Source organism: Mirounga angustirostris, unplaced genomic scaffold (assembly GCF_029215605.1).
Source record: "Mirounga angustirostris isolate CCGP_5_RB_7025 unplaced genomic scaffold, mMirAng1.0.hap1 SCAF_9, whole genome shotgun sequence".
Taxonomy (NCBI): Eukaryota; Metazoa; Chordata; class Mammalia; order Carnivora; family Phocidae; genus Mirounga; species Mirounga angustirostris.
In genome coordinates this window covers 134,987,811-135,011,238 of record NW_026991717.1, presented here as the reverse complement: position 1 = coordinate 135,011,238, position 23,428 = coordinate 134,987,811, and the positions used below count along the sequence as shown (strand labels likewise).

General features: G+C 49.6%; 1 protein-coding gene across 3 annotated transcripts in view; it reads left to right on the top strand.

The window, feature by feature from the left end:
- Positions 1 to 23,206, top strand: part of CLMN (calmin) — a 115,740-nt gene extending 92,534 nt beyond the window's left edge. For 2 of the 3 annotated variants that reach the window (XM_045901470.3, XM_045901472.3), the window contains exons 9-13: positions 3,728 to 5,386; positions 8,859 to 9,055; positions 12,932 to 12,992; positions 13,619 to 13,689; positions 15,638 to 23,206. In XM_045901470.3, coding sequence (XP_045757426.1) covers positions 3,728 to 5,386; positions 8,859 to 9,055; positions 12,932 to 12,992; positions 13,619 to 13,689; positions 15,638 to 15,806 — 2,157 coding nt within the window. In that variant the 3' untranslated portion in view covers positions 15,807 to 23,206. Of the gene's footprint in view, positions 1 to 3,727; positions 5,387 to 8,858; positions 9,056 to 12,931; positions 12,993 to 13,618; positions 13,690 to 14,085; positions 15,063 to 15,637 lie in introns of those variants that run through there. The other variant, XM_045901471.3, reaches the window with a different exon arrangement.
- The last annotated feature ends 222 nt before the right edge of the window (positions 23,207 to 23,428 follow it).

Below are 23,428 nucleotides of genomic sequence, written 5' to 3'. Positions count from 1 at the left end.
GAAAGTGTACATTTCCATCTGCCAGCCATCACACAAAGCTGGGGTTCGGGCCGTGTTGCTCCGTGCAACAAGCAGTAATAATCAAAACCAGATCTCAGATCCCTTGAGCATTGCCTTGGCACATTTTAATTTCAGAATCATAGATAAGGTGCTTTACATTTAAAAGCAGGATGGCAAGTTGGCCAGCCATACCTCTTGCAAATATTTTCCCATACCAGACTTCACTGAGATTGTCAAAGATGCTCGCTTGTCATATGGATGGGCTACCTGATCCTCTAGGTGTCCAATGGAACATTTGGGCAGTTTACCAGATTTTATCAAAGTGTGCAAAATGATAAAAGACCATGACCGTTCAGAAGCTCGCCCTCTTATTTTCAGAATCCCAGACTGTACTTGGAGCAGAATCAGACCTTTCAGAAGTTGTCACGGCTCCACTGAACTTGCACCCACCCCGTGCCCAACCTTGAGATGATAATAGTGATAGCAACAATGTAACAGTAGATCTCTATTGAATTTATTGGTAATTTACCAAACACCTGCCACTTGCTCAGGGGGACTCAGCAGTAAGCTGGATGGATGAGGTCCCTGACCTCATAGAGCTTTGTTCTAATAGACAAAACAGTTAACAAGTGAGCAAACACATTCTAGACGTTCAGATAGTGGTAAGTACTAGACAGAAGCAAAATTAGCATGAAGAGCTAATGCTCACAGGGGGAGAGGAGCTGCCCTTGGAGCTGGAGGCTGGTCAGGTAAGCGCCCTGTGTATCTCCAGGCTGACTGCCCCTCCAGGACGACATGGCTCCACGTCATTATCCTTGTGTTATAGATGAAGATACGGACGGTCAGAGAAGCTTAAGACCCCAGGTCTCTGTGACTCCTCAATTCTGGCTCTTAGATCCCTTACAACATGTGGCTGAAACTGAGGCCCCATTCTGTGTGGCTCTGAAGAGCCAGATGGGGTCCTCCTATCCTGTGGCTTTCATTTTCATTCTATTCCCTTCCTGTGTGTGTGTGTGTGTGTGTGTGTGTGTTTCCTGTCTGTCCCTACACCATAGATCACTTCCCAGGGTGCTTTAAAAGCAGAATTCTCTGGGCTGGAATGGCAGTTCTGCCACTTAAAGCTGTGTGACCCTGAGCTGCTTACTTAACATCTCTGATATGTATTTTCTGTGAAATGGAAATACTACCCGCATTTCAGTGTTGTGTGAAGAATAAATTGATGATGTCAAGTATCCAGTCTTCTGCCTGCCACGACAGTTGATGCTCAGCAAAGGGTGGTGATTATGATTGTTTTGTAATTCAGTTTTCTCTGCCCATCACTAAATTCTGAGACACTAAGCACAAGGGCCTTTTTTAGCCCTGAGCTCTTAAGCTGTAGGCAGAGTTTGAAATCAACTGAATCTTACAGTATCTGAGTGAGTCAAGGTCATAACCAGGATTTGGCAGATCTGACCCTTGGACCTCCCCAGCGCTGGGGTCAGAGACTGGGGCTGGGAGGAGAGAGATTGAATGAGATAGGCTGCCTGGAAACAGTGGTCCTGAATCACAGAACACAGTGCATCGCTGCAGAACTGACCATATACCTCCTCAAGGAAATACAGATGGGAAGTCCCAGCTAATCTAGACACCCACTCAACTGTTCTTAACAATTCAGCTGAATTTAGTTCATTTTACTAAACCTTTGGTAAGCCCTGGTCAGCCATGTGCCAGCACCGTGCCTAGCTTTATGGCCCAACGTATGGTTTTATTTGGGTAAATGGATCGCATACACTTGGAAAGAATTGACTTAGGCAGTGAAAGAATTGACATTTTTAAAATACTGATTAGATCGAGTTGGTTAATATGCTCTTCTAGTATTCTGTACACCTACTGATTTTTTTTCTACTTTCCCTATCATTTAGTGTGAGGGGAAAATGTTAAAAATCTCCAACTTAGTGGTTGTGGATGTGTTTCTCCTCTTAGTTCTGTTAGTTTTCACTTTCTGATGTTGACGCTATGCTATAAATGCATACACATTTAGGATTGTCATATCTTCCCGATGTCTCAATCGTTGTATTTTTCTGCAGTTTCAGTCTTTGTCTCAAAGTATACTTTGTCTGATAGGAATATGACCATACCAGCTTTCTTATGATTAGTGTTTACATGATGTATCTTTTTCCATCTTTTCCTTCCAGGGTATGTGTGCTTATATTTAAAGAAAGTCTCTTGTAAACAGTATACAGTTAGGTCTTGTTTTTTATCCATTCTGACAAGAATTAGTGCGTCATCTTATTAGTGTATTTCTCAACTATTGACATAGATTTAATCTACCATCCTGATTTTTGTTTTTCATTGGTCCTATCTGTTCTGTGATCCTTTGTCCTTCCTTCCTTCCTTTTTTTTTTTTTTTTTTTTTTGGTTATTGATTATTTTTATTTCCATTTTATCTCCTCCATTGGCTTTTTGGACACATCTCCTTGTTTTATCTTTGCAGTAGCTTCAAATAGGGATTATAATATTCATCTTGAACCTACTTTAGTCTACCTTGATTTGTTATACTGCTTTAAGTAAAATGCATAGTGTATGCATTTTTATGTATGTAACAACGTAATTCCATTCTCTTCTCTGTTCCTTTGTGCTATTATTGTCATTTATTTTACTTCTATATGTGTTTTAACCTCCAGTGCTTTGTTATTATTATTGCTTTAAATAGTCAGGAGACTTTTTAAGAAAAGTTTTTAAATAATCTTTTATATTGCCCATATATTTACCATTTGGGGTACTTTTCATTCCCTCCTTCAGATCCATGCTTCTGTCTGTGGCCATTTCCCTTCAGCCTGGAAAGCTACCTTTGTATTTCTTGTAGTCTTGGTTACTTTTGTAGTCTTTTATTTGCTAGTGCTAACCCTGGGTCATATTTGAGTCTACTTCTAATGATTGTTGTTTCTCTTGATTATGGGTCTCATTTTCCTGCTTCTCTGTGTCTTAAGATGTTTTATTTTATGCCAGACCTGGTATATGAAAGGATAGTAGAGATTGAGATAGCCAATATTTTTATCCCAGAGAATGTAGCCTTTTTCCAAACTAGGACCTGATTGAGGAGCTGATTGTTTTGACCTTCCCAGGAGTCGATAACAGCTGCATTGCAGTTTTATTTAATGTCAACCGCCTCGTTTCAAATGATTTTAGGATGAGGTCAGTTGACTCTCTCCACCAGTACACTGGGAGCCTAGCATTGCAATACCACCAAGATTGCTCTCTGCTTTTCAGCCCTGCTCTCAGCTGCTCTTACTTAACAGAAGTCCCAGTGTGGGAGAATTAGTATATGAAGACAACTGGTTTTGCATTTGGGGCCCTTCCATATTTAATCTCTCACACTTGCCCATGCAATCAATAAAGATTCGGCTAATCTTTCTTTAGCTTGGGTAGGTTCGCTCTCCTATCCATACTCAGACTAGGCAATGGCCTGCCAGTCTGAAGTAGCTGACACTCACTTAGGAAGGGCTCATCATTCTCTAGAGTTCAGTTCATTGAGATTTCTTTGCATCCATAGCTTTTAAAAACACATTTTTAATTTATCTGGTGTTTTCACATTTCAGCAGGAGCAACCATCTGTATCTCTTAATTAGAACACTTTGCATTAGTTCTGAAGTGGCTTTTTCCACACTGGTTTTTGGTTTATGAGAGGGGAATATACATTGTACTTCAACACTCCTCTGATTTTGTGTTGCCCTATGTTTCTTTGCAGGAGGATTTCATGGATTCCGATAAAGAAGCCCCTATTGAATCCACCTTTGTCCGCATCAAAGAAACTCCTTCTGAACAGGAGAGCACAGTCTTCCTTCTGACTGAAAACGGGGAGCGGGCCTACACCATTAACCATGAAGCCAGCCAACCACCACCCTCCAAAGTCTTTGTCTGTGACAAGCCCGAGAGTATGAAAGAATGCTTCCCCAGTGGTGTGTCCAGCTATGCACTGTCAGACAGCTCCACTGAATTCATGCACCAGATTGTCGACCAGGCCCTCCAAGGCGTCCCAGGTAAGGCCAGCAGCACCAACGACCCATCTCCAGAATCTTCCATTTTATCATCCAAAACGGACAGCCGGAGGTCCAACTCTTTGCCAATCAAGAAAACTGTGCACTTTGAGGCTGACACCTACAAGGACGCTTCCTGCAGTAAGGACCCTTTCTACAGCCAAGACCTTCGCTTTGAAGGGAGCCCGAGAGGGACAAAGGACTCATTGCTGAAGCAGGGTGGGTACATCCTGGCAGTTGAGACTGCCGAGGAAAAGCCGAAACAGGAGGCTCCAAAGATTTCAGAAGCAGCCTCTGATGAGTCCCCAGGTGACATCTCTTTGGTGGAAGGTAAGATCAATCATTCACAGACTGCCCAGGGTTCTCCCTCCTGGAACGGGGAGCCGGAGGGTGCAGCCAGCCCCGGGGAGGAGAGTCGTCCCCTTTCACATCTCGGGGACAACACTGTTATGGCCGATTCCTTGGAGATCAAGGTCGAGCTGCTGACCGTAGAAGCTATGGGTAAGGAAGACTATTTTGAAGGCATTCCTTTAAAGGCCTCTAAATTTAGCAACGACCTGATCGATTTTGCCTCGACCAGCCAGACTTTCAAGGAGGTTCCTTCGCCTCATGAGAAAAAACCAGTGGAGGATGAGGTTTTGGAGGATCAGGCTGAGAAACCGTGGAAGAGGAGAAGTAAATTGGCGCACCAGAGGAAAGATTCGGATGAGTCCCCAGAGAGGCCCAACAAGCTTGAACCTCACAAGGACCCTAGGCAAGAAGACCACGGCTATTCTCTGGCTCCAGGGCAGGCGCCTGCGGATAAGAAGCCAGAGGTGTACGAGAAGCCCAAGCGTAAGTCCGCGCGCCGCCGTCGGGGCGAGGACAAAGGGGAGCCTGCGGGGCTGCAGGGGCCGGAAGGAGAGGTGCCCTCCGAGCCGCCGAGCAACAGCGTCAGCCTGGAGACCCTGCGCAGTCGCAGTGAGGAGGGCCTGGACTTCAGGCCCTCCCCGCCGCTGTCCAAGGTCTCTGTCATTCCCCACGACCTATTCTACTACCCGCACTACGAGGTGCCCCTGGCTGCGGTTTTGGAGGCTTATGCGGAGGGCGCAGAGGATTTGAAAAACGAAGCCCTGGATCTTGAGGAGCCGGAGGGCTATCTGTGTGATGTGGGGGCCAGGGACGAAGCCGAGGAGGTCAAGGAGTCTTGGAGCACCTGCAGCTTCTTGGGGCTGGGCGAGGACGTCCCCGAGGCCAGCGACCCTGCGGCGCCTTGTCCCGAGGGGCGTGCGGAGAATGCCAGACCGGCCTCGGAACCCGCTGACCCGTCCCCACCAGAAGACCACCAGCAAGGGGAGGCCGAAGACAGTTCCTCTGTGGAGAGCCAGCAGGTACTTGATCGTGGGTTTGGGAACCTTGGGCCCTGCACGGGGATGCTGCTCTTCTCCCTCCATAAAATAGGGAAGCAGAAGCTTCCCTCGCAGGCAGCCCGGGGCCAGAATTTAAGGGGGCACTCACTCGGGTTCGGGCAAGGACAGGGCTGGCACCCTTCGGCACTCCTGAAATTTTGTACCTCGGGTGCCTCCCTGCCTCCCGCAGCCCTGGCCCTCCCCACAAGGGGGCCAAGAGGATGGAATGAGGTCATGTTTGAGGGCCGGGGTAGTAGTAGCAGTAATCACTGTCCATGCTACATCTGTGCACACTCTGCGAGTCTTAGCCCCGCCTCCTGCAGCAGCCTGAGCAAACCAGTGAGCTCACATTTGACTCTGGCCTTGATTTTTGAAGGTTGCCTGTTGATACAGTTATCTGGCTCCTGTGCTTAGAAGTGGGGGACACACACTTCTGAGTTCTAGCAGCCAGGCGCACACTTAGCCACCACTTGGTGTTCCCGTCTGCCTGGCCCAGCAGCTCGACCTCCTCCTTCGCTCCCCTCCAGCCAAGCCAGCTTCCTCCTGGTTCTCTGGCATGACACGTTCTGCTCCACCCGCCTCGTGCTTCACTTGGCAAACGCTGACGCCCCTGCAAAGCCCAGTGCCAATGACACATCCTCCCAGGAGCCTTCCCAGCATCTCCCCCAGGCAGAACAGTTGCTTTCTCCTTGATAGCCCACCGTCACACGTGACAGCTCTCTACCCTTCCACTAGCCTGGTATGGTGGGTTGTGATTTTCCCTCCCAGCAGAAGAGTGAGCATTTATTTGTGTATGAATCTTCGGACTCTGGAGAGCAGCCTGGCAAGGCTTACGATGGAGAAACAAAGGTGGCTGGATTGCATGATGGCTTGGGGGTGTAAGGTGAACACCTTAGAGTAAATTCAAACACCGAGATCAAGAGGATGCTCTGGCTCACAGCAGGGGAGAGTCAAGCCTGAGGGAGGGGCTGAAGGTGCTCAGGGCAATGAGAAATCCTTGCACCTGGAGGGCTGCAAGAGCAAGGGACACTCTCAGTAGCCTTAAAAGACATGTAGGATTTAGGGGCTCCTGGGTGGCTCAGTCGGTTAAGTGTCTGCCTCCGGCTCAGGTCATGATCCCAGCTGGGGTCCTGGGATCAAGCCCCGCATTGGGCTCCCTGCTCAGCAGTGAGTCTGCTTCTTCCTCTTCCTCTCTGCCTGCTTGTTCTCTCTTTCTCTCTCTCTCAAATAAATAAATAAAATCTTAAAAAAAGACATGTAGGATTTAGATAGTCCAGAAGTGGTGGCTTGGTCTGATGGGTTCGCCGACCCCAGAGAACGCACTGGGTAGAGCAGAATTCTCAGACAGTGGCGGCCTAGAAGTCAGTGTGGCAGGACCAATGCTCTGTCCATCTTTGGATGGAGAAGAGGGTGGGGTAGCTTTGCAGGTGCCATGACCCGCTGGCCATCTGCCCCTTTTGCCCCCAGAAAGAAGAACCCAGTCCCGGGCCCCCGCCCCCTCCCACCTGCTGTCTACCGACTTGCTGGAAGCCAGCCCAGCCAAACAGGCTCTTCCAGCAGGGGACCCCAAGATCCAGCGGGGTAGATATGGCCCTCAGATCACGTCTTGGGGTCCCCAGGCTGGGGGACCATGACAACAGCCACAGCAATTCTCAGCACTGTTAAGGGACAGAAGATCTTTTAGGACAAAAGAAAGGGGACTGAGTAGGTAACAGGAAGAAAGACTAAGTTGCATCTCTGCCCATCTGTACTATTTAAAATGGCTTATTAGCAGCTCACTTCCTCTCCCTGGGGCAGACTGAATGCTCCCTGCAGAAATGCAGACGTGTCACTTTATTCTCTTCTGCTTTACAAAGAGAAAAGTCATTTGCCACAAGCAGGTGGTGTGGGTTTGTGTGCCCAGCCTCTCGGGTGTGGCTGGATGAGTCCTGGGCTGGGTATGGAATTGGGAGATGTAGATTTGAATCTACTTTACACCGAGCTAAGCATGAGCCCTTGGGGACAGAGCTTCCATTCCTGGGTAGAGTGTCCCACCATGTGCATCTCTGGGCTCCGACCTGCCTCCCCCGGCTCTCACCCATCCAATGAGCAGGCACCCCCCACTCCCAAGCACACCTGGTCATCAGCCCCAACATGTAGCCCTGGTAGTCCTGTGGGTGAGCGGGGGGCTGGCTTGTGGCCCAGGATGACAGGTGAGGTCTCGGAGTTTTGCCTCCTGGCAGACAAGACGATACGGGAACATTTCTCCGATACCTGGCCCTCCTTTAAAAAAAGGTAAAAGAAACGGAAAGGAAAGTCTTCCAACAAGACTAGAACATGGAACGTTTCTTCTTCTAGTCTTTAAAAACAAGTCCTCTTCTCTTTTCACGTTTCAGAAAAGGTAGCATTGGCCCATGGATGACGGGGGAAGGACTGGCATTTCAAATTGCTAGGAGCATTTTTAGTTCCTGCAAGGACCTTTGTTCTCCTGGGGTGCATGGGACTGGCCGCTCTAATCCTCACATTCCGACACCTGTTGAGCAGGTGTCTTCCAGCCCCTGAAGGGACTCTTGCGAGGTGGTTCCAACAATCCCCATGCTTCTTGGCTTCTTTTTATTTTTTTTTTAAGATTTTATTTATTTATTTGACACAGAGAGACACAGCGAGAGAGGGAACACAAGCAGGGGGAGTGGGAGAGGGAGAAGCAGGCTTCCCTCAGAGCAGGGACCCAGAGATCATGACCTGAGCCGAAGGCAGATGCTTAAAGACTGAGCCACCCAGGCGCCCCTGCTTCTCGGCTTCTTAATTTCACTCAGGAGTATTGCCAATGGGCTTCACAATGCCCGGTGTGGACAGTGGTCCAAGAATCTTCCTCATCCAGTAAATGCTAGCTAGATATGTTGCCCTGTGAGCCACCAAAGTACAGTGAAGCTGTCATCCCAAAGCAAAAGGTTTGCATATGTGGGTACCTCTGCCAGCTCAGGGGCTCCCTTTGCACCTGGTGGCCCACCTGGCTTCCAGGATTCACTCCTCCGTTTAAACTGGATGATGGTTGTGTGAAGGGTCCCACCATTGCCCACTGTACAGGGCATCCTTCATGGGAAACACTGTGGAGTAGTGAGAAAAGACCGATGATTATTATACCCATTGGACAGACAAGGAGAGGGTTTGAGAAATAAAGTCGGTTGGGTAAGGTAACTAACGCAGCCAGGCTTTGAAAGCAGATCTCAGTGACTCTGAAACCCATGCTGTTTTTACAGTCTGTGGCATTTGCACTTTGCCCAGGGAGCCCGAGTGCAGGTGGGCTTGTCTTCCACGGCAGGCCATGCTGGAAGGACTCCCCAGGAGGGGCAGAACTGGAGGGGATGCCCTAGCTTCCTGGACTGCGGGTGGAGTGGAGCGCTGCTGGGGGGCGTCACGCACTGGGCCTCGCAGCATGAAATGCTGACTTGTATTCGGTTGTCTTGTCCTTAAGTCCCAGGAATTCAGAAACTTGGGAAACTTAGCAAACTCTTTAGAAGAAAAGGTAATGGGAGAATCAATCAGCAGTAAAAAAAAGGAGAAAAGGAAGCATGTGGACCACGTAGGAAGTTCAGTATTTATAGCACCCGGCACCATCCGATCCTCAGATGACCTAGAAGAAGACACCGGTGACCACAAAGTCCTCTCCAGGTATTTTGTTACTATCTTCTTACCCTAGGGACCGAGCTAGAGAGTTACTCCCTGAACTCATACCATTCTTGGTTTCTGATTTGGGGCGGGGGGGTATACAGAGGAGTGGAACCGGACAGCAAGGGAAACAGGTTCATACAAAATTTATCTGGCCAATGGGTCATTTGCCAGAATCAGAAACAGATTCATCCTCCTCCTCTACACCTGAGCTCCCCCGCCCTGCCCAGACCCGCTCACACACCGAGAGCTAGAAGGACATGAGGCCTGCCTTCTCCCCACTCCGAGGACCTTTGGGTGGAAGCTGGAAGTGGGCAGCAGAAGCAGGGTAGGTGTGGGGCGTGGAACGTTACAGACTCAGAAGCTCTGCGACCGCCCCAGCCCCCCGACAGCCACTGGGTCGAGAGCACGCCCAGCCATTTACAAGCAGCTCACCGAATTCAAAGGAATGTGCTACGTATGACCTGTCATCACCGACACACAGAAGCTGGGCATTAATAATGTGGCTTCACCCATGAGCCAGGGTCCAAGGGAGTAAGGATGGTTGATCTATCTCAGAGGAGGAGGAAGTGGGAAGGATGACAGGCTTTAACTGATGTCCAGGAAGCTTGTCGTGCACATCGGCTCTGTCACTCCCAAGGGCTCCGCGTGAGCCAGATTTGTCCCAGGGAGAACATTTAGCTGCTGAATGGCAGATCCTGGTTTCTCCTCCTCATCCGTCACCACCACAGTGATCACTGTTTAACCTGCCCTCATGCATTCAAGCGTTTCCCGTACGTTCCCTCTTTGATGCGCGCGGCAGCTCCCGAGGCAGGTAGGAGGGACTGTGCATCAGGACGGTGGGCACAGAGGCTCGGGGGGCGCCTCCCAGCCTGGGGGACGGCAGAGCTGGGGTCTCGGACTCGGATCTGTCAGACGCCATGACCCACATTCTCCCCATGACCCCTCCTTGCCTGCGGTGGGCCACACCGGCTGCAAAAGGGAAATTGTTGAGATCAGCACTTGGGGAGCGAGGGGGGAGAAGCCAGTGCAGGGGGACCTGGAGGAAGGGCTGGCGGAGGTCCTGCTTTCCATCTCCCCTCTGCTCTGCTTCTGCACCTGCACTACAGGGGACAAAAGGAGACTTTTGGGGGGGGCCCAGGTGAGGGGCAAGGCACGATGGAACACTGCTGCCCACTTTGTCCTTGACTCCAGAGTCCCTCTCCCTGCAGAGACCTGGTTGTGATCGTCCAGCAGACATCCATGGCTTAGCAGGCAGGTGCCCAGGCCACCCCAGCCCAGACAGGGGCCTCTGGTCGTTTCGTTAAGCTGGCTGTGCTCCGTGACCAGTCACTCTGGGAAGAGCTCAGCCACAGTGGTGATGCGGGCACAGTCCCGGCCCCCAGGGGCTCAGGCAAGCGGAGGGAAGGCGCGCCGTGTTGTTTGAGCTCCGCACGGAGGGATCACAGGGTTTGGATGTGGGAGCGGGAAAGAAGGCAACCCGGGTGGAAGGGACAGCCTGAGCAAACAGCAGGCAGACAGGACATGTTGGCCAGATGTGAGGGGGTCGGGGAGAAGCAGGGGGAGCGTTGGGGGATCGAGCATCTTGGATGCCAGCTGCATCCAGCCGGCCATGCCCACCAAACCCGTCCCAGTGAAGATGAGACAAAGCCAGTAAATGTTGAAAAGGGAGCGTCATCTTGGTTTGTGTAGGAAGGAGGCCCAGTTGACTTTCCCCGTCCGACTGATCTGCACATGGATCTGCGGGGAGCGGGCAGCATCACCCCTCTCGCGGCTCCTTTCCAGGCTCATCCATGTCCACTCTTGGTCACCTCTGCCCTCCTCCCTAGCCTGCCAAGCCCCTTGGCCTTCATTGAGATCCCTGAATGCCCCCCAAGCTCCTTTGCCTTTGAGGACCCTCTGTCCCCTGCCCCTTCCCTGTCTTGGTTCCCTGGGTTTCAGCTCCACTCCCACTTCCTCCAGGCAACCTTCTTAGATTCCTCTGGGCTATTTTTAATCCCCCTTTGTATGTTCTCACAGTCCTACTCTTTTCTTCACAGCATTTCTCAAAACAGTTCATTTCTCTGATCATTTGTGTAAGGCTGTCATTATCATTTGCTGTCCCCCAAGTTGGTGAGGCAGCTCCCTGGAGGCAGGGAGGGCACAGCCCTGACTTTTAGCACCACCCCCGGCTCGCAGCCAGCCTTTAATAAAAACTCTTCGGGTGGATGAATAAATGAATGAAGTGCTCTCTCAGGCTGCGGTGGGTGGGCTCCTGAGGAGCCGGGCCCTCAGCGCCGAGCTCAGTGCCTGGCACACAATCTCAAAGAATGAGATTCAGGAGGGAAACCTGGATAAGTCTCCTACAGATGGTTCTAGAACACAAAAACCACCTACAAGAAAGTACGCCGAGAAAGAGAGGGTGGGAGAAGAACAGGAGCCCTTCCTGATGCGGATGTGCTTTTTACTAGAAAGTACTATAAGCAGGTGGGGCTTACCTGCATCTCCAGGTACTCCCAGGTACTCCCGTGAATTGGGACAGTGTTGGGTCCCACATGCCTGAGGCTCTTTTTCCTTTATGGTGCATTTTGTTTTGTTTCTTTTTTTTTTTTTACTTTTTTTTTTTTAAGATTTTTTTTTTATTAATTTATATGAGAGAGAGAATGAGATAGAGAGAGCATGAGACAGGGGAGGGTCAGAGGGAGAAGCAGACTCCCCGCTGAGCAGGGAGCCCAATGCGGGACTCGATCCTGGGACTCCAGGATCATGACCTGAGCCAAAGGCAGCTGCTTAACCAACTGAGCCACCCAGGCGCCCCTGTTTTGTTTCTTAGCTGTGTTACCCGCCAGGAAAACTAGCCCAGGCTTTGGACTGAGGGCAAGGACTGATGTTTCCCTGGGCCGCACCCAGCGCCTGGCACATAGTAGGTGCTCAATACCTATTAGCTGGAAACATGCCCAGTACACGCACGGGAAGAGGTTGGTGAAGTTTCGGGACAGCAGCGGGCAGGAATACCAAGGCTGCCAAAGATGAATTCCCTGGGAATAAACTCTTGGGTTAGATGCCTTTTTCTTGGATCCCCAGATGCTGCATGGTTAGATTTGCCTTAAGGAAACTGAGATGACTATCTCTGACGCCCAACACCTAGTTCTCCTGTTGAGCAACAAGATGGGGCCCTTGGGACCTGAAGTATACTGTTCTTACCACCAGCGCCACAGCTCCATGAAGTAGTTGGGGTAGGAAGGATGACCCATTTTACAGATGAGGAAAACTGATCAGAGACATAAAATAAGTGGCTAAGGTGGCCAGTTAATCAGGAGCCCAGGTATTTTTGCCTCAGCCCTACGTGAACCAGCTTTAGTACATGACCAGAGATACGTTCCCCATCAGCCTCAAAGGTATGGTCAGAAAATTAGCCTCCTCATGCAGGAAAGGAAAAGAGGTGCCACACCCAAGAGACAGACAGCAGCATCGTGCACAGAAAGGAGCACTAGAAAGGAGTCTGGATAGCCAGTCTTAGCCCAGATCTGATATTAGCGTGCAGAGGACCTCCAGCAAGTACCAGATCTTGGGATGCTTGGAGAAGGACCTCCCTTCCTTCCCTGAAACCCTGAGACTTTGAAAAATATGTGGTCTGCTTTCTATTTAAAATTCTTTCTCAGTTTTTTTTTTTTCCCCTTGTAGACAAGGCCATAGTGTGTCTCTAATACCCATCCCGTTATTTGTCAGCACACCCCAACCCAGCGGGGCATACTGAATACAAATTCTCCTTTCCATTGCTGGGTCTGAAATCATAGCTTGCCTGGATCTGCATGTGGAGGACTCGGGATGGGGGTGAACGTAGAGCTGAGCCACAGGGGCTCTTGGTGGCAACCAGTTCAAAACGTGTTTGTTTTTCAGGACTAGTCACAGTGACTCCAGCATTTACATTCGACGACATACTAACAGGTCTTTGGAATCGGTTAGTATGCGAATTTCTTCTTCTTCTGCATGGCCCCTGCTAATCAATTCATTTCCATCCTTCCTCCTCCTCAGCCCAGAGCTTTGAAATTACTGATGTGCAACAAATATACTTTTGGAGAGAAGACAAGCAAATTCAAACCTTGTCGTTAAGCACAGTCCAATTGGATGTCCAATTTGGGCAGTAGGGGATGTAAATAAATCAAGTGATGATCATAAAGCCCGAAGGCCTCTTTGTCGTAAAAAAAAATGCACCAAGACCCCCAACCCCACCCCGGCGCACACACCCAGAAAGACCGCCCTCAAAGACAACAGTGCAATACTTAAATTAGCAGCTACTTAAGTAGCGCTGGGTGTGTTGGGACCCAAAGCACTGTGGTCCGCAACCCGATTCGGGTGGTGGGTGGTGGCGCCTCTCTGGTTCACTAGGCGGGGTTTGGGGGAGAGGGTAGAATACTGTAGATTATTAGTTTGCAGTTTGATTTGGGAAACTAAATGTTTGCAATGTTGAGAAAAGCGCGGCATGCTCGGCTTTGTATGTTTAAAATCAAAATTTTATTTTCTGTTTCAGAGATTTCATCTTTACTAATTGGGTTGCGGGGGTTTTGTTTATAAATTTCACTGTAGGATCATTTTAGCTATGTTCAATTGAGGAACGCGGCAGATCTGGATGACAGAAGAAACCGAACGTTAACCAGGTCGGTGGCTTTCCTCCCAGGTTTTATGGGGTTTATATATATATATTTTTTTCCTTTTTAATTATGCAGTCTTATGGGGGTGGCTCTTCTCCAACTCTCCTTGGTTCATGGCTGTAGTAATTGTCTGAAATCATGCAAGGAGATCCCTGCTCCAGAGCAAATGCATGGAAACTGAATATAAGCAGGAGGGAGAGTGGAAATTGATGGACGGGGGAGGGTGGGGGGCTGGGGGGGCATGGTTCAGAAAATGCTTCCGTTTAAAGCCGGATCCATGTCATGAGCCGGCAGCTGCCTTTTACACCATGTGGGGGTAGAGGCGGGAGGGAGAGATGTGTTGCTGGGTGTGGTCTTCACGTGGTCGCCCCTGACCCCACGTTCATTCTGTGTCACCTGCAGGTACAATACTCAGAAGCTCACTGAGCTGATTTTACAGTTTTATGGCATCAGAGCAGACATGAAGAGGGAGTGCAAACATGCCAGGATGTCCATGAAAGTATTTCTTGCTGTTCGAGAACTAGATGGCCTCGTCTGATCTTGCCAAATCGCTATACTGCTGAATCGCAGCCCATGTAGAACACAGGAGCCCAGAGAAATCCCACAAACTCTGACAATCCTGAGATGCCCCTATCCCTGTTAAAGTTACCGCATCCCTTAATTGTTTTGATCTTTTTGTTTTTTAAATATTTGCCACGGATTGCAGTTGGCTTGGAAGGACTTAGATTATTGGAGTGGAAAAGGCTCTCTGAATATTGCCCAACACCCGCGAGTGGGATCCTTAGAAGCCCGCCCCTCTGGCTTTTAAGAAAGGGGCAAGACCTGTTTCCTTCCCCTGCCATAAAATGGAAATATTAATTCACGTTGTCCACCAGGTGTGATGGATTCCCTAGGAAAGTAGCGCTTTTCGCTTTTATGAGATCGAGACTTGACAATTTAAACTAGAAGGTTGAGAAATGCAGTCATGCTCTATAAAAAACAGAGTTTAAATTTTAAAAAGAAAGTTTTCAGAAAGAAAAACTCTGTCCTTTGTCATACGCGAGTCAGTCTCTAGACCAAAAGGCAAACGTTTAATCCCCTGTTGGCCTTGCCTCTGTCTGCATCAGGGGATGGTTCAGGGATGAGGTCGTCTCCACCGCACACCACACACCAAATAACCCTAAGAAGCTTACACTCTAGGCTCCTATAAATGCAGCTCTAAGCAGAGGCCCGCAGCCCCTTTCCAATCAGATGATGCCCCCAGCCCTTTCCTTGGTGGGAATTGGGAGCTGAGGTTGGTCACCACCGCGCGGACCCTTCTGGGCTTTCTCCACCAAGCCAAAGCAAAACGTCACCTTGACACCACGTTCTGTAACACAAAAGAAGAAAGAGAGGTCTGACCAAAGTCAAATCTAGTCATTATCTTCAAGGTTCTCTTCCAAAGCCAAAAAACAGAAGCTTGGGGGTGGGGGGCGGGCATGCCTTTGTCTCTGTTTTTAAATGATGGGTAATCAGGGAACTCTGTTCCTTCAGATGACTTATGACGTCCCCTCTGTTAGTGACAGATAGCAGAGTGCCGTCAGTATCCAGCTCTGCGTTAAGGACACTGTGGCATAAAGGAAGGTGTCCTGGACCGGGGATGGGGGGGCGGGGTTAGTCATTGTGTGGCCTTGAGCGAGCAAGCCACTGCACCCCGTGAGTCTCAGTACGCCCATCTGCAGAATGGGGCTGACCCCTTTGCCCTCCTAGGGTTGTGCGGATGAACTGAGCTTGTATGAAAGCGCAGAGCTCTCCCGGGACCCCGGCCGTCCCCTTGGATCGGCACATGCCCTGCAGGGCCTCTTGGCCGGCCGGCTGGGAAGCCCTCAACTCTCCAGTTGGGCAGTGAGGTTACAGGCTAGGGAGGCGGGGGAGTGGGGCCATCTGCCCGGGGGACCTGCTTCTAACTGCCTTGCCTGTGTCTTCCCTCCTGCAGGAAGGCCAACAACTCTGGTGAAGCCATGTTGCTGGAGAGCCAAAGCCCCCAGAGCGACTCTCTGACACAGTTTGTCCAGCAGCCGGATATGATGTATTTTATTCTCTTCCTCTGGCTCCTGGTTTACTGCCTGTTGCTGTTCCCGCAGCTGGACGTCAACAGACTCTGAGGCGCGTGTCTGCATAATAAAAACGACAGGCCCCTGACCAGGCGGCGGGAGCTCTTTCTACTTCACTTTTTTCGGGTGTGGAGGAGGGCACCTCTGCAGACGGTGGGGGGCCTCAGGGAAACAGCCCCCTCTCCCCGCTTCACCTTTCCTTTCTGTCCTGTAAGTGCTGAGCATGCTTTTCTCTTCGGCTGTGTCCTCCACACTCAGGTGTGTGTTTGGCTGGATCGTTAGGTGGACTTTATTCCTGCGGGCCTTGCTTTGTCAGGTATGAAGCACCCTTGCTAACATTTAGCCATAAGCTGGCTTGTAGCTCGTCCCCCGTGCAGGCTTTTAAGGTCCAGATGGACTCGAGTGAGCTGCCTCTCGGAGGAGGGTCCTCCTGATGAGGAAGAGGGGCGATGCCCCACGCAGGACCTCCACTGGGAAGAAAGCTGCCCCATGTTCCTCCCCGAGGGGGGTTTGAGTGAAGGTGCTGGGTGTCCATGCACCTGTCGTGTGGTCCGCGGTTGGTTATATCTGAGGGGCGCAGAGCTGCCGGCTCCAGGAGCCCACGTCCCGGGACGGCAAACCCGAGGAGGAAAGTGGGGGCTGTGTAGTGAGCTGCCATGCACTTTCTGTCACCCTAGTTTTGGGGGAAGAGCAAGGGAGGGGAGGATGGAAATTCAGTTTTGCGTTGATTGGATTGAGGTTAAAGCTGTGATTTTCAAATGTTTTCCACCCATGTCTTAGCCAGGGGAGAATCTAGATGGTACAGTAAAAGCCTCTGTGCTGATCTCCAGGGTTCCAGAGGGCACTGCCCAAGGCTCCTTAAAAGCCAGGAGGAGGAGTGCAGGAGTGGCTGGGCTCAGAATAAGTTCCGGCTCACGCTGGTGCTGGGACGTCAGCATGGGCATCCTTCGTGGTCGGTCATAATGGGATTCTTTTTTTTTTTTAAGATTTATTTATTTGAGAGAGAATGAGAGCGAGCACGAGGCGGGGAGGGTCAGAGGCAGAAGCAGACTCCCTGCCGAGCAGGGAGCCCGATGCAGGACTCAATCCCGGGACTCCAGGATCATGACCTGAGCCGAAGGCAGCCGCTTAACCAACTGAGCCACCCAGGTGCCCCCATAATGGGATTCTTGAATAGACTTTTCTGGAAGGTACCCCGAGAAGTAGACCAGAGCAGACAGTTTGTGAGGAGACCTCCAGCCACCCTCCCATCTTCCTTCTGCCCTGCGCCACCACCCAACCCCCGTTTCCCACCAAGATGCAGGCCCTGGGGCCCTGGTATTGCTTCTAACTCCCATTGCCCTGCCCCTCCAAGCCCTACTCAGAAAACCACAAACCCGTAGGTCAGGAGGGGCCCTCAGGCAGTCTCTTCTCTGCCGAACCCAGAGAGGCAGAGCGGGTGGACCAAGGTCACAGCCAACCAGGAGCAGACTTGCAAAGGCACCTGCGCTGCCTGATGCCTGGTCCAGAGCTGTCCCCTCATTAACGAAACTTGTGTTGGGCCCATGGGCCCATGAGTGTCCTGGAAAGAAAAAAAAAAGGTTAAAGGATTAGATTAAAATGTCCTCACTGAAACAAAACCAAAATTTGGGGGCCAGCTACAACCTTTGCGCTCGTAAAGCATTCGCTTTCACTCTCATCCCCTGTGACCTCTGGAGTGCCCTTGACCGCTGGGACAGCTCGGCCGCTGGTAATTGCTTCTGCTCCAGAACTCACGGCTCTCTCTGAGCAAGGCGAGAGGCGTGCTTATTTCAGGCAGGGGGTTTCAAGTTTACAGAATTCCAGCACGGCCAAAAGAATTTACATAGCACATTTGAATCGATGACAGCCAAAATCCCACTCTGGTTTATAGCCTGCCTTCTCTCCTTCTTGGTTCTTAGAACAAATCTGAGCCTTCCAAGTGGAAAGCTGTCGGGAGCTTGGAGCGGTTCCATCTTGAAGGCCAAACGTCCCGGGGAGAATGGGCTAATTAGTGAGCTCCCTGGCATCACTGAAAGCTCAGAGGTACAGATAGTAAAGATGACATGTGTGATATTTTATAACCCCGGACACCACGTGGTCCTTGCCTAAACTAGATGCTGGAAGAGCCAGGGAGGAGCCAACCCAAACACGCATCATCTCATTTTACGGGGCTAGACCTTGTTCAGAAAAATCTCTGCAGGCTGTTTCTCTCACCCATTACAACATGTAATATTGTTTAAAACCACCCAGTGGCAAGATGCCTAAAAATCGTTTGGTTCCGGTTGGCTGTAAACAGATTTCTTCTTTAAAGGCAAAAAAAATTCCCAGTGGAGTATAGGCTTCTATGGAAGAGGAAGTTGAATATAAAAGGTGGATGGAGAAGCCTACAGGACAGACCACCCAATGGCTTTGAATTTTTTTTTTTTAAGTATTGATTTTTAATTCTTATCCAAGTAATACATATTCATAGTTTATGAAGAAACAAGTACCATATGGCTTTTAATGAAAATTAGCAGTGCCCTAAGTCTGGTTTCCCTAGAAGCAACACTTTCAATCCCTTTAGCTATTGCTTGTTATTTACCTTTGCATTGCAACATAACATGCTTACACTTATTTTCCTTTTTTAAATTAGAAACACTTGCAACTTGCTATTCTGGTAGATGGGGGTCTCGCCCTTCTCCATCCTCCACTTCTTTTCCCTGGTGTGTTTACATCACATTATTTCATGCATGTCTATTCAGTGTAGGGGTGCAGAAGGACCGTTCATGCCTGAGCCAAGTAATGTGCTATGGTAACACACCCTTTCTTGCCAAAAATTTCCCCTTGGTTTGATAATCTGTGTTTGTTTTTTGGGGTTGTTTTATTTTTTTTATTTTTATTTTTTGGTGTGGCACGTTCTTTAGTAACTTCCTGATGAAAGTAACATGGGAAGTAAATCTTATAAATTTCTTGAGATTTTTGCATACCTTAAAATGTCTCCATTCTGCCCGTCCCCGAGTGTAGCTGGGTATAGGATTGCTGGTGGAGAGTAACTCCCTCTTACGGCCGCCCAGCTTAGTTGTTGAGACTTCTGGCACCACCCAGATTCCCAAGCCTCTAGATGTGACTTGGGTTTCTCCCTACCTCCCCCGAAGCATTCAAGCTCCCTTTCTTCTTAGTGTTCCAAGCTGTCCTGATGGTAGCATGTCCTCCGTGGTATGAAGGTCATGCTGGCTTCTCATGGGAAACTTCGCTCAGTTTTTCTTGGATTTTGGAGGCCCGCTAGAGTTTTGAGATGTGGCCTCTCTCTCTTTCTGCCTAGAGACCTTCCTCAGAGGTCTGTGCCGAATTCCCTACCTGGACTCAGCTTCACATCCTGAAGTCCCCAGAGTGGGTTACACTGGAGTTTCAGGCCAGCGTGGCTTCTCAGAACCTTCTCGGCGATGCTCTTGCCAGGAAGCGAGCCCATAAAGCTCTCCAGGTCCAGCTGTGTTCTTTCTCTTTCCCCGACATTGCATAATCGCTGCTGAAACCGCCTTTAGAGGAAGATTTAAGATCTTGTGCCTGCAGCTGCCGTGTGGAGCCCCCACGGCGGAATAGCAGGTTATTCCTCCGGCCCTTGCAGCCGGTGAGCGGGGCAGCTCTGATGTCGAGGGCCAGGAGCCCGGGCGAGACACTGAGGCTGAGAGCTGGAGGGGCGATATCGTGCTTATTTGCTGAAAATTGCTGCAGTTTGCCTTCCCAGTTAGCCAAGGGAGGGAGCCAAGAAAGGAGACGTAGCTTCTTTGCTGGACGCTGAGTCCACAGATCTTTCGAGTCGGCCTTGTCAGTCATTTCCTTGAGGAAGGACAGCAGTTCAGGGAAGTGAGCCTGGTGCCTGAGAAGCACGGGCTTGGGCTGCGTTGGGCCCCAGATCTCCCATTTCTGTCATGTGCAGACTCAACGTGAGTGCTCAGCCCGCCTTGCTCTGATTTTTCGGAGCTCCCCACTGACCGTCAGGCCTTGTCATTTCTCCTGCGTGGGCTTGGGGTGAGCTTGGTCGAGTAATTGGGCAAAGGCTTAGAGACTCGGAGCTCCCGCTTCCCTGAGAGCCGGCGGAGGACCATTCGAGTTCCTGTGCGCCCCGGCCCGTCCAGCGGTCAGCAGACCCCGCAGAGCCAGGGAGACTGACTTATAATTTGCTCTGAGAACCTTGATGAAAACACATCAGGCAAGCAGTTCTCACCAGCCCAGGGCTGTTGCATCAACAAGCCAGGAAACATCTTTGGGTATGGGGAAGAGACAACCAGTATTTTGTTTGACCACGTTCTTCTTAAATACAACACTACTCAGCCATCCGGGGGCTGATCCCACTGCTAACTTTTTAAATTCCTGACACCCAGAAGCCAAGTCTAGCTTTCTTTTTTTTTTTTTTTTTAAGATTTTATTCATTTATTTGACAGAGAGAGAAAGAGAGAGAACAAGTAGGCAGAGAGGCAGGCAGAGGGAGAGGGAGAAGCAGGCTTCCCGCTGAGTGGGGAGCCCGATGCGGGGCTCGATCCCAGGACCCCAGGATCATGACCTGAGCCGAAGGCAGTGGCTTAACCGACTGAGCCACCCAGGCGCTCCTGCCAAGACTAGCTTTCATCCCGCAGGGGTCTGCGTAACTGAAACCATTTTCCTTACATCACAGTTCCCTTTCCTCCTCCTCCGAGAGGTGTCCTGGGCTCCAGAAAGCGCAGGTTTGGGAATCAGCCAGATCTAGGTCTGAGTCCCTGCTCTGCCACCTGGTATCTGGATAATCATTAAGCTTTCTGAGTGTCTTCTGCGCAGAGCAGACCCTGCGTACATCCTCGTTGAATGAGTAATGCTTCCTTGCAAGTTTGCCTCGAAGCTGTAAAGTGTCCGGCAGTTCCTTGCTCTGAATTCCCCTCCTCTCTGAGCTTTGCAGACACCTCCTTTCCTTATGTTCCATTGACCAAAGCTGCTTGAGGCCTCTCCAGCCCACCTTCGTCCCACCAACTGCTCTGTCTCATATCTAACCCAAACCTTTTAAAGAGGAAGTTGAGGAGCACCTGGGGGGCTCAGGCAGCGGAGTGTCCAGCTCTTGGTCTCAGCTCGGGTCTTGATCTCAGGCTCATGAGTTCAGGCCCCATGTTGGGCTCCACGCTGATCTCAAATGCTGATTTTCATCCTGGACTTCACTGCTTAGAAGATAGTTACACCCTAAGGAGGTTCTGATTCTTGATGGCTTTGGCCAAGTTGGCATCTGTGGGTGGAGATTCCCAGAGCTGGGAAGGTGGGAACTTGGTTAGTCAGGTTGCAGTTCCCCACCACATGTCCTTCTCCCCCCTCCCAAATTTCTGCACACCACTCCCAACCCCATACCCAAACCACTCAGATGTCTTCTTCATGCTCGCATAAAAATGACCGAAGATGACCCAGATTCATGTTTTCGCCTATGGTTGCAAATTTGCAACCAAAATGACTGCCTCTAAAGAACCGCCAGCAGTAAAATCTCGGCGTCTAACCTCAAAAACTTCAGCCACCAGTTAACTAGCCATCCTGCCTGAGCTAATCACCTCTCCAACCCAAACACGTGCTTTTTTTTTTTTTAAGATTATTTATTTATTAGAGCAAGTACGAGTCGGGGGAAAGGCAGAGGGAGAGAGAGAATCTCAAGCAAACTCCATGCTGAGCTCGGAGCCTGATGTGGGGCTTGATCTCATGATCCTGAGGTCATGACCTGAACCGAAACCAAGAGTCAGATGCCAACTGACTGAGCCACCCAGGCGCCCTCCAACACACGCTTTTTCAGAGCAGGAAATTAGGCTCTCTCCTTCAAAAGACAAACACACTTCATTGGGCTGGGCAGAGCACAATTAAAATAAGGATGGAGGATTTGAATTACTTGGATGAAGCCATAATTGGTTGGTCTGTGAGATAGGAATACTTATTTTTCCTTTGTTTTAAGTTTAAAAGTTGTGATTTTTACACTGTCGCAAAAACAGAAATATCTTTTGATTGGTTTATTGCATTTGCAGTGGCTCGGACTTCCTTTAGCCCCACCCAAAGTCAATAAGAGCATATCCTCTGCAAGACTGTGCTATAAGGAAGAACAGCCACAAAGGCCTGTATTCTTAAATGTCATGCGAGGATTGAACCAAAGGAAGATGCTGGGCGTTTCTGTAACCTGGGAGTTGACATTGTTCCAAAGTAGGACAACACCGGCCTGAGCATCAGGAACCTACATCCGGACTCTGACTCACCTGCTGTGACACCTTGAATAATTCATTTACCATTCTGGGTCAGAAGTTGGAAAATCTTTTAAAAATTCCTTCCTAGGTTTAAAAATCCAAAGGTTAACAAGGTAGATTTTTTAAAAAATCTCAGTAAGTGACCTATTTGCTTAAAATAAATGCATCTCTGTATTTCTAAGTGAAATCCAAAGCTTAGAACATTGCTTCTGGGTTTCGTATCTGATAAAGGTGCCTTCAGAAAGGGTTTGGTAAAACAAAGCTCAGTCTGTTAAGGTGTGGGAATGAAAGTTGGAGTAGAATGGAGGAGATCTGCTTCCTAGGGCTTCCAGACCTAAATGGTCTCCTTAAATTAAGTCCGCGTCGGAGGCAGTTTGCCAGGGAAGTCTGTCCCAGATGCCAAAGTTCAGCAGTAGGAACAAAGAACTATAAACAGGACCTTCCTACCCTTCCCATCTTTTCCCCCTTCCCCTGGTGGACTCAAAATTAACCGGTGCAAAAATCCCACTCATGTTGGGCTGTTTGCATTGTAACGTTGGATCCCTTCAGCCGAAGGCTGGCACGTTAGTGGAGAATGTTCCAGAGTGGGCCCGCACCCGTGGGGCAGGGTGCCATGAGGAGGAGGCCTGCCTTTTGCGCTTGAAATCACACCATAAGACAGGGCCTGCATCACTTGCCTTGCAGCCAAAGACAAATAGGAACCATGGTTGTTCCCTCCCGTGTGTCGTGTGTCATCTGGACAGATGACTAAGTCTGGCAACAGTTTCCTCCGAGCCTGTTCTCGAGGATGGTGACAGGAGTTTGCTTCAAGGTCTGTAATATGTTTAACAGATTCAATACTACTGTTTCTTTTAACGTCATGGCAAAGCTTCAGGGACAATGTCTGAACATTTTTATGAAGAGCGCTAAGAGAACTATGGAGAAAAAAGTGAGATGTTATTTTGTAGAACAAGGATTATTTTGTCTATTGAGTATATATATATAGTCGTAGCTTTGTAAAAAGGGATCTTTGTAAAAAAAAAAGATTGTATGAATGTGCCCTCTTATTTATTGATTATTGTAAATGAAGATATAAGTGACTATTTGCATAATTTGTACCTGTAGGAAGTTAACTGGAGTATTTGCTATTTGACCGTTTTCTATTAAGGAATAGTAGGCTCGGTGCTACGATGAATGGTCTTGGAAAATCCCATGTATTCTTAAGAAAATGTTTAAGTATAGATTTCACGAACTGTCCATTTCCTTGATAACTTTTATTTCCCTGCGTGTCGGTGTCTTTGCCAGTCAGAAATTGCACCGTCTTTCCAGTGTCCCACCCACGAGGACCGTGGCCAGGGTCAAAGTGAAGCCAGTTGGCTTTCGAGCTGTAGAGATTGTTGGGAATGTGCCCCTTCTGACCGTGACCTCGCCTTGAGCCTTGGCGCGGGAAGCTCCCAGAAGACCCCTCGGTAGGAAGCA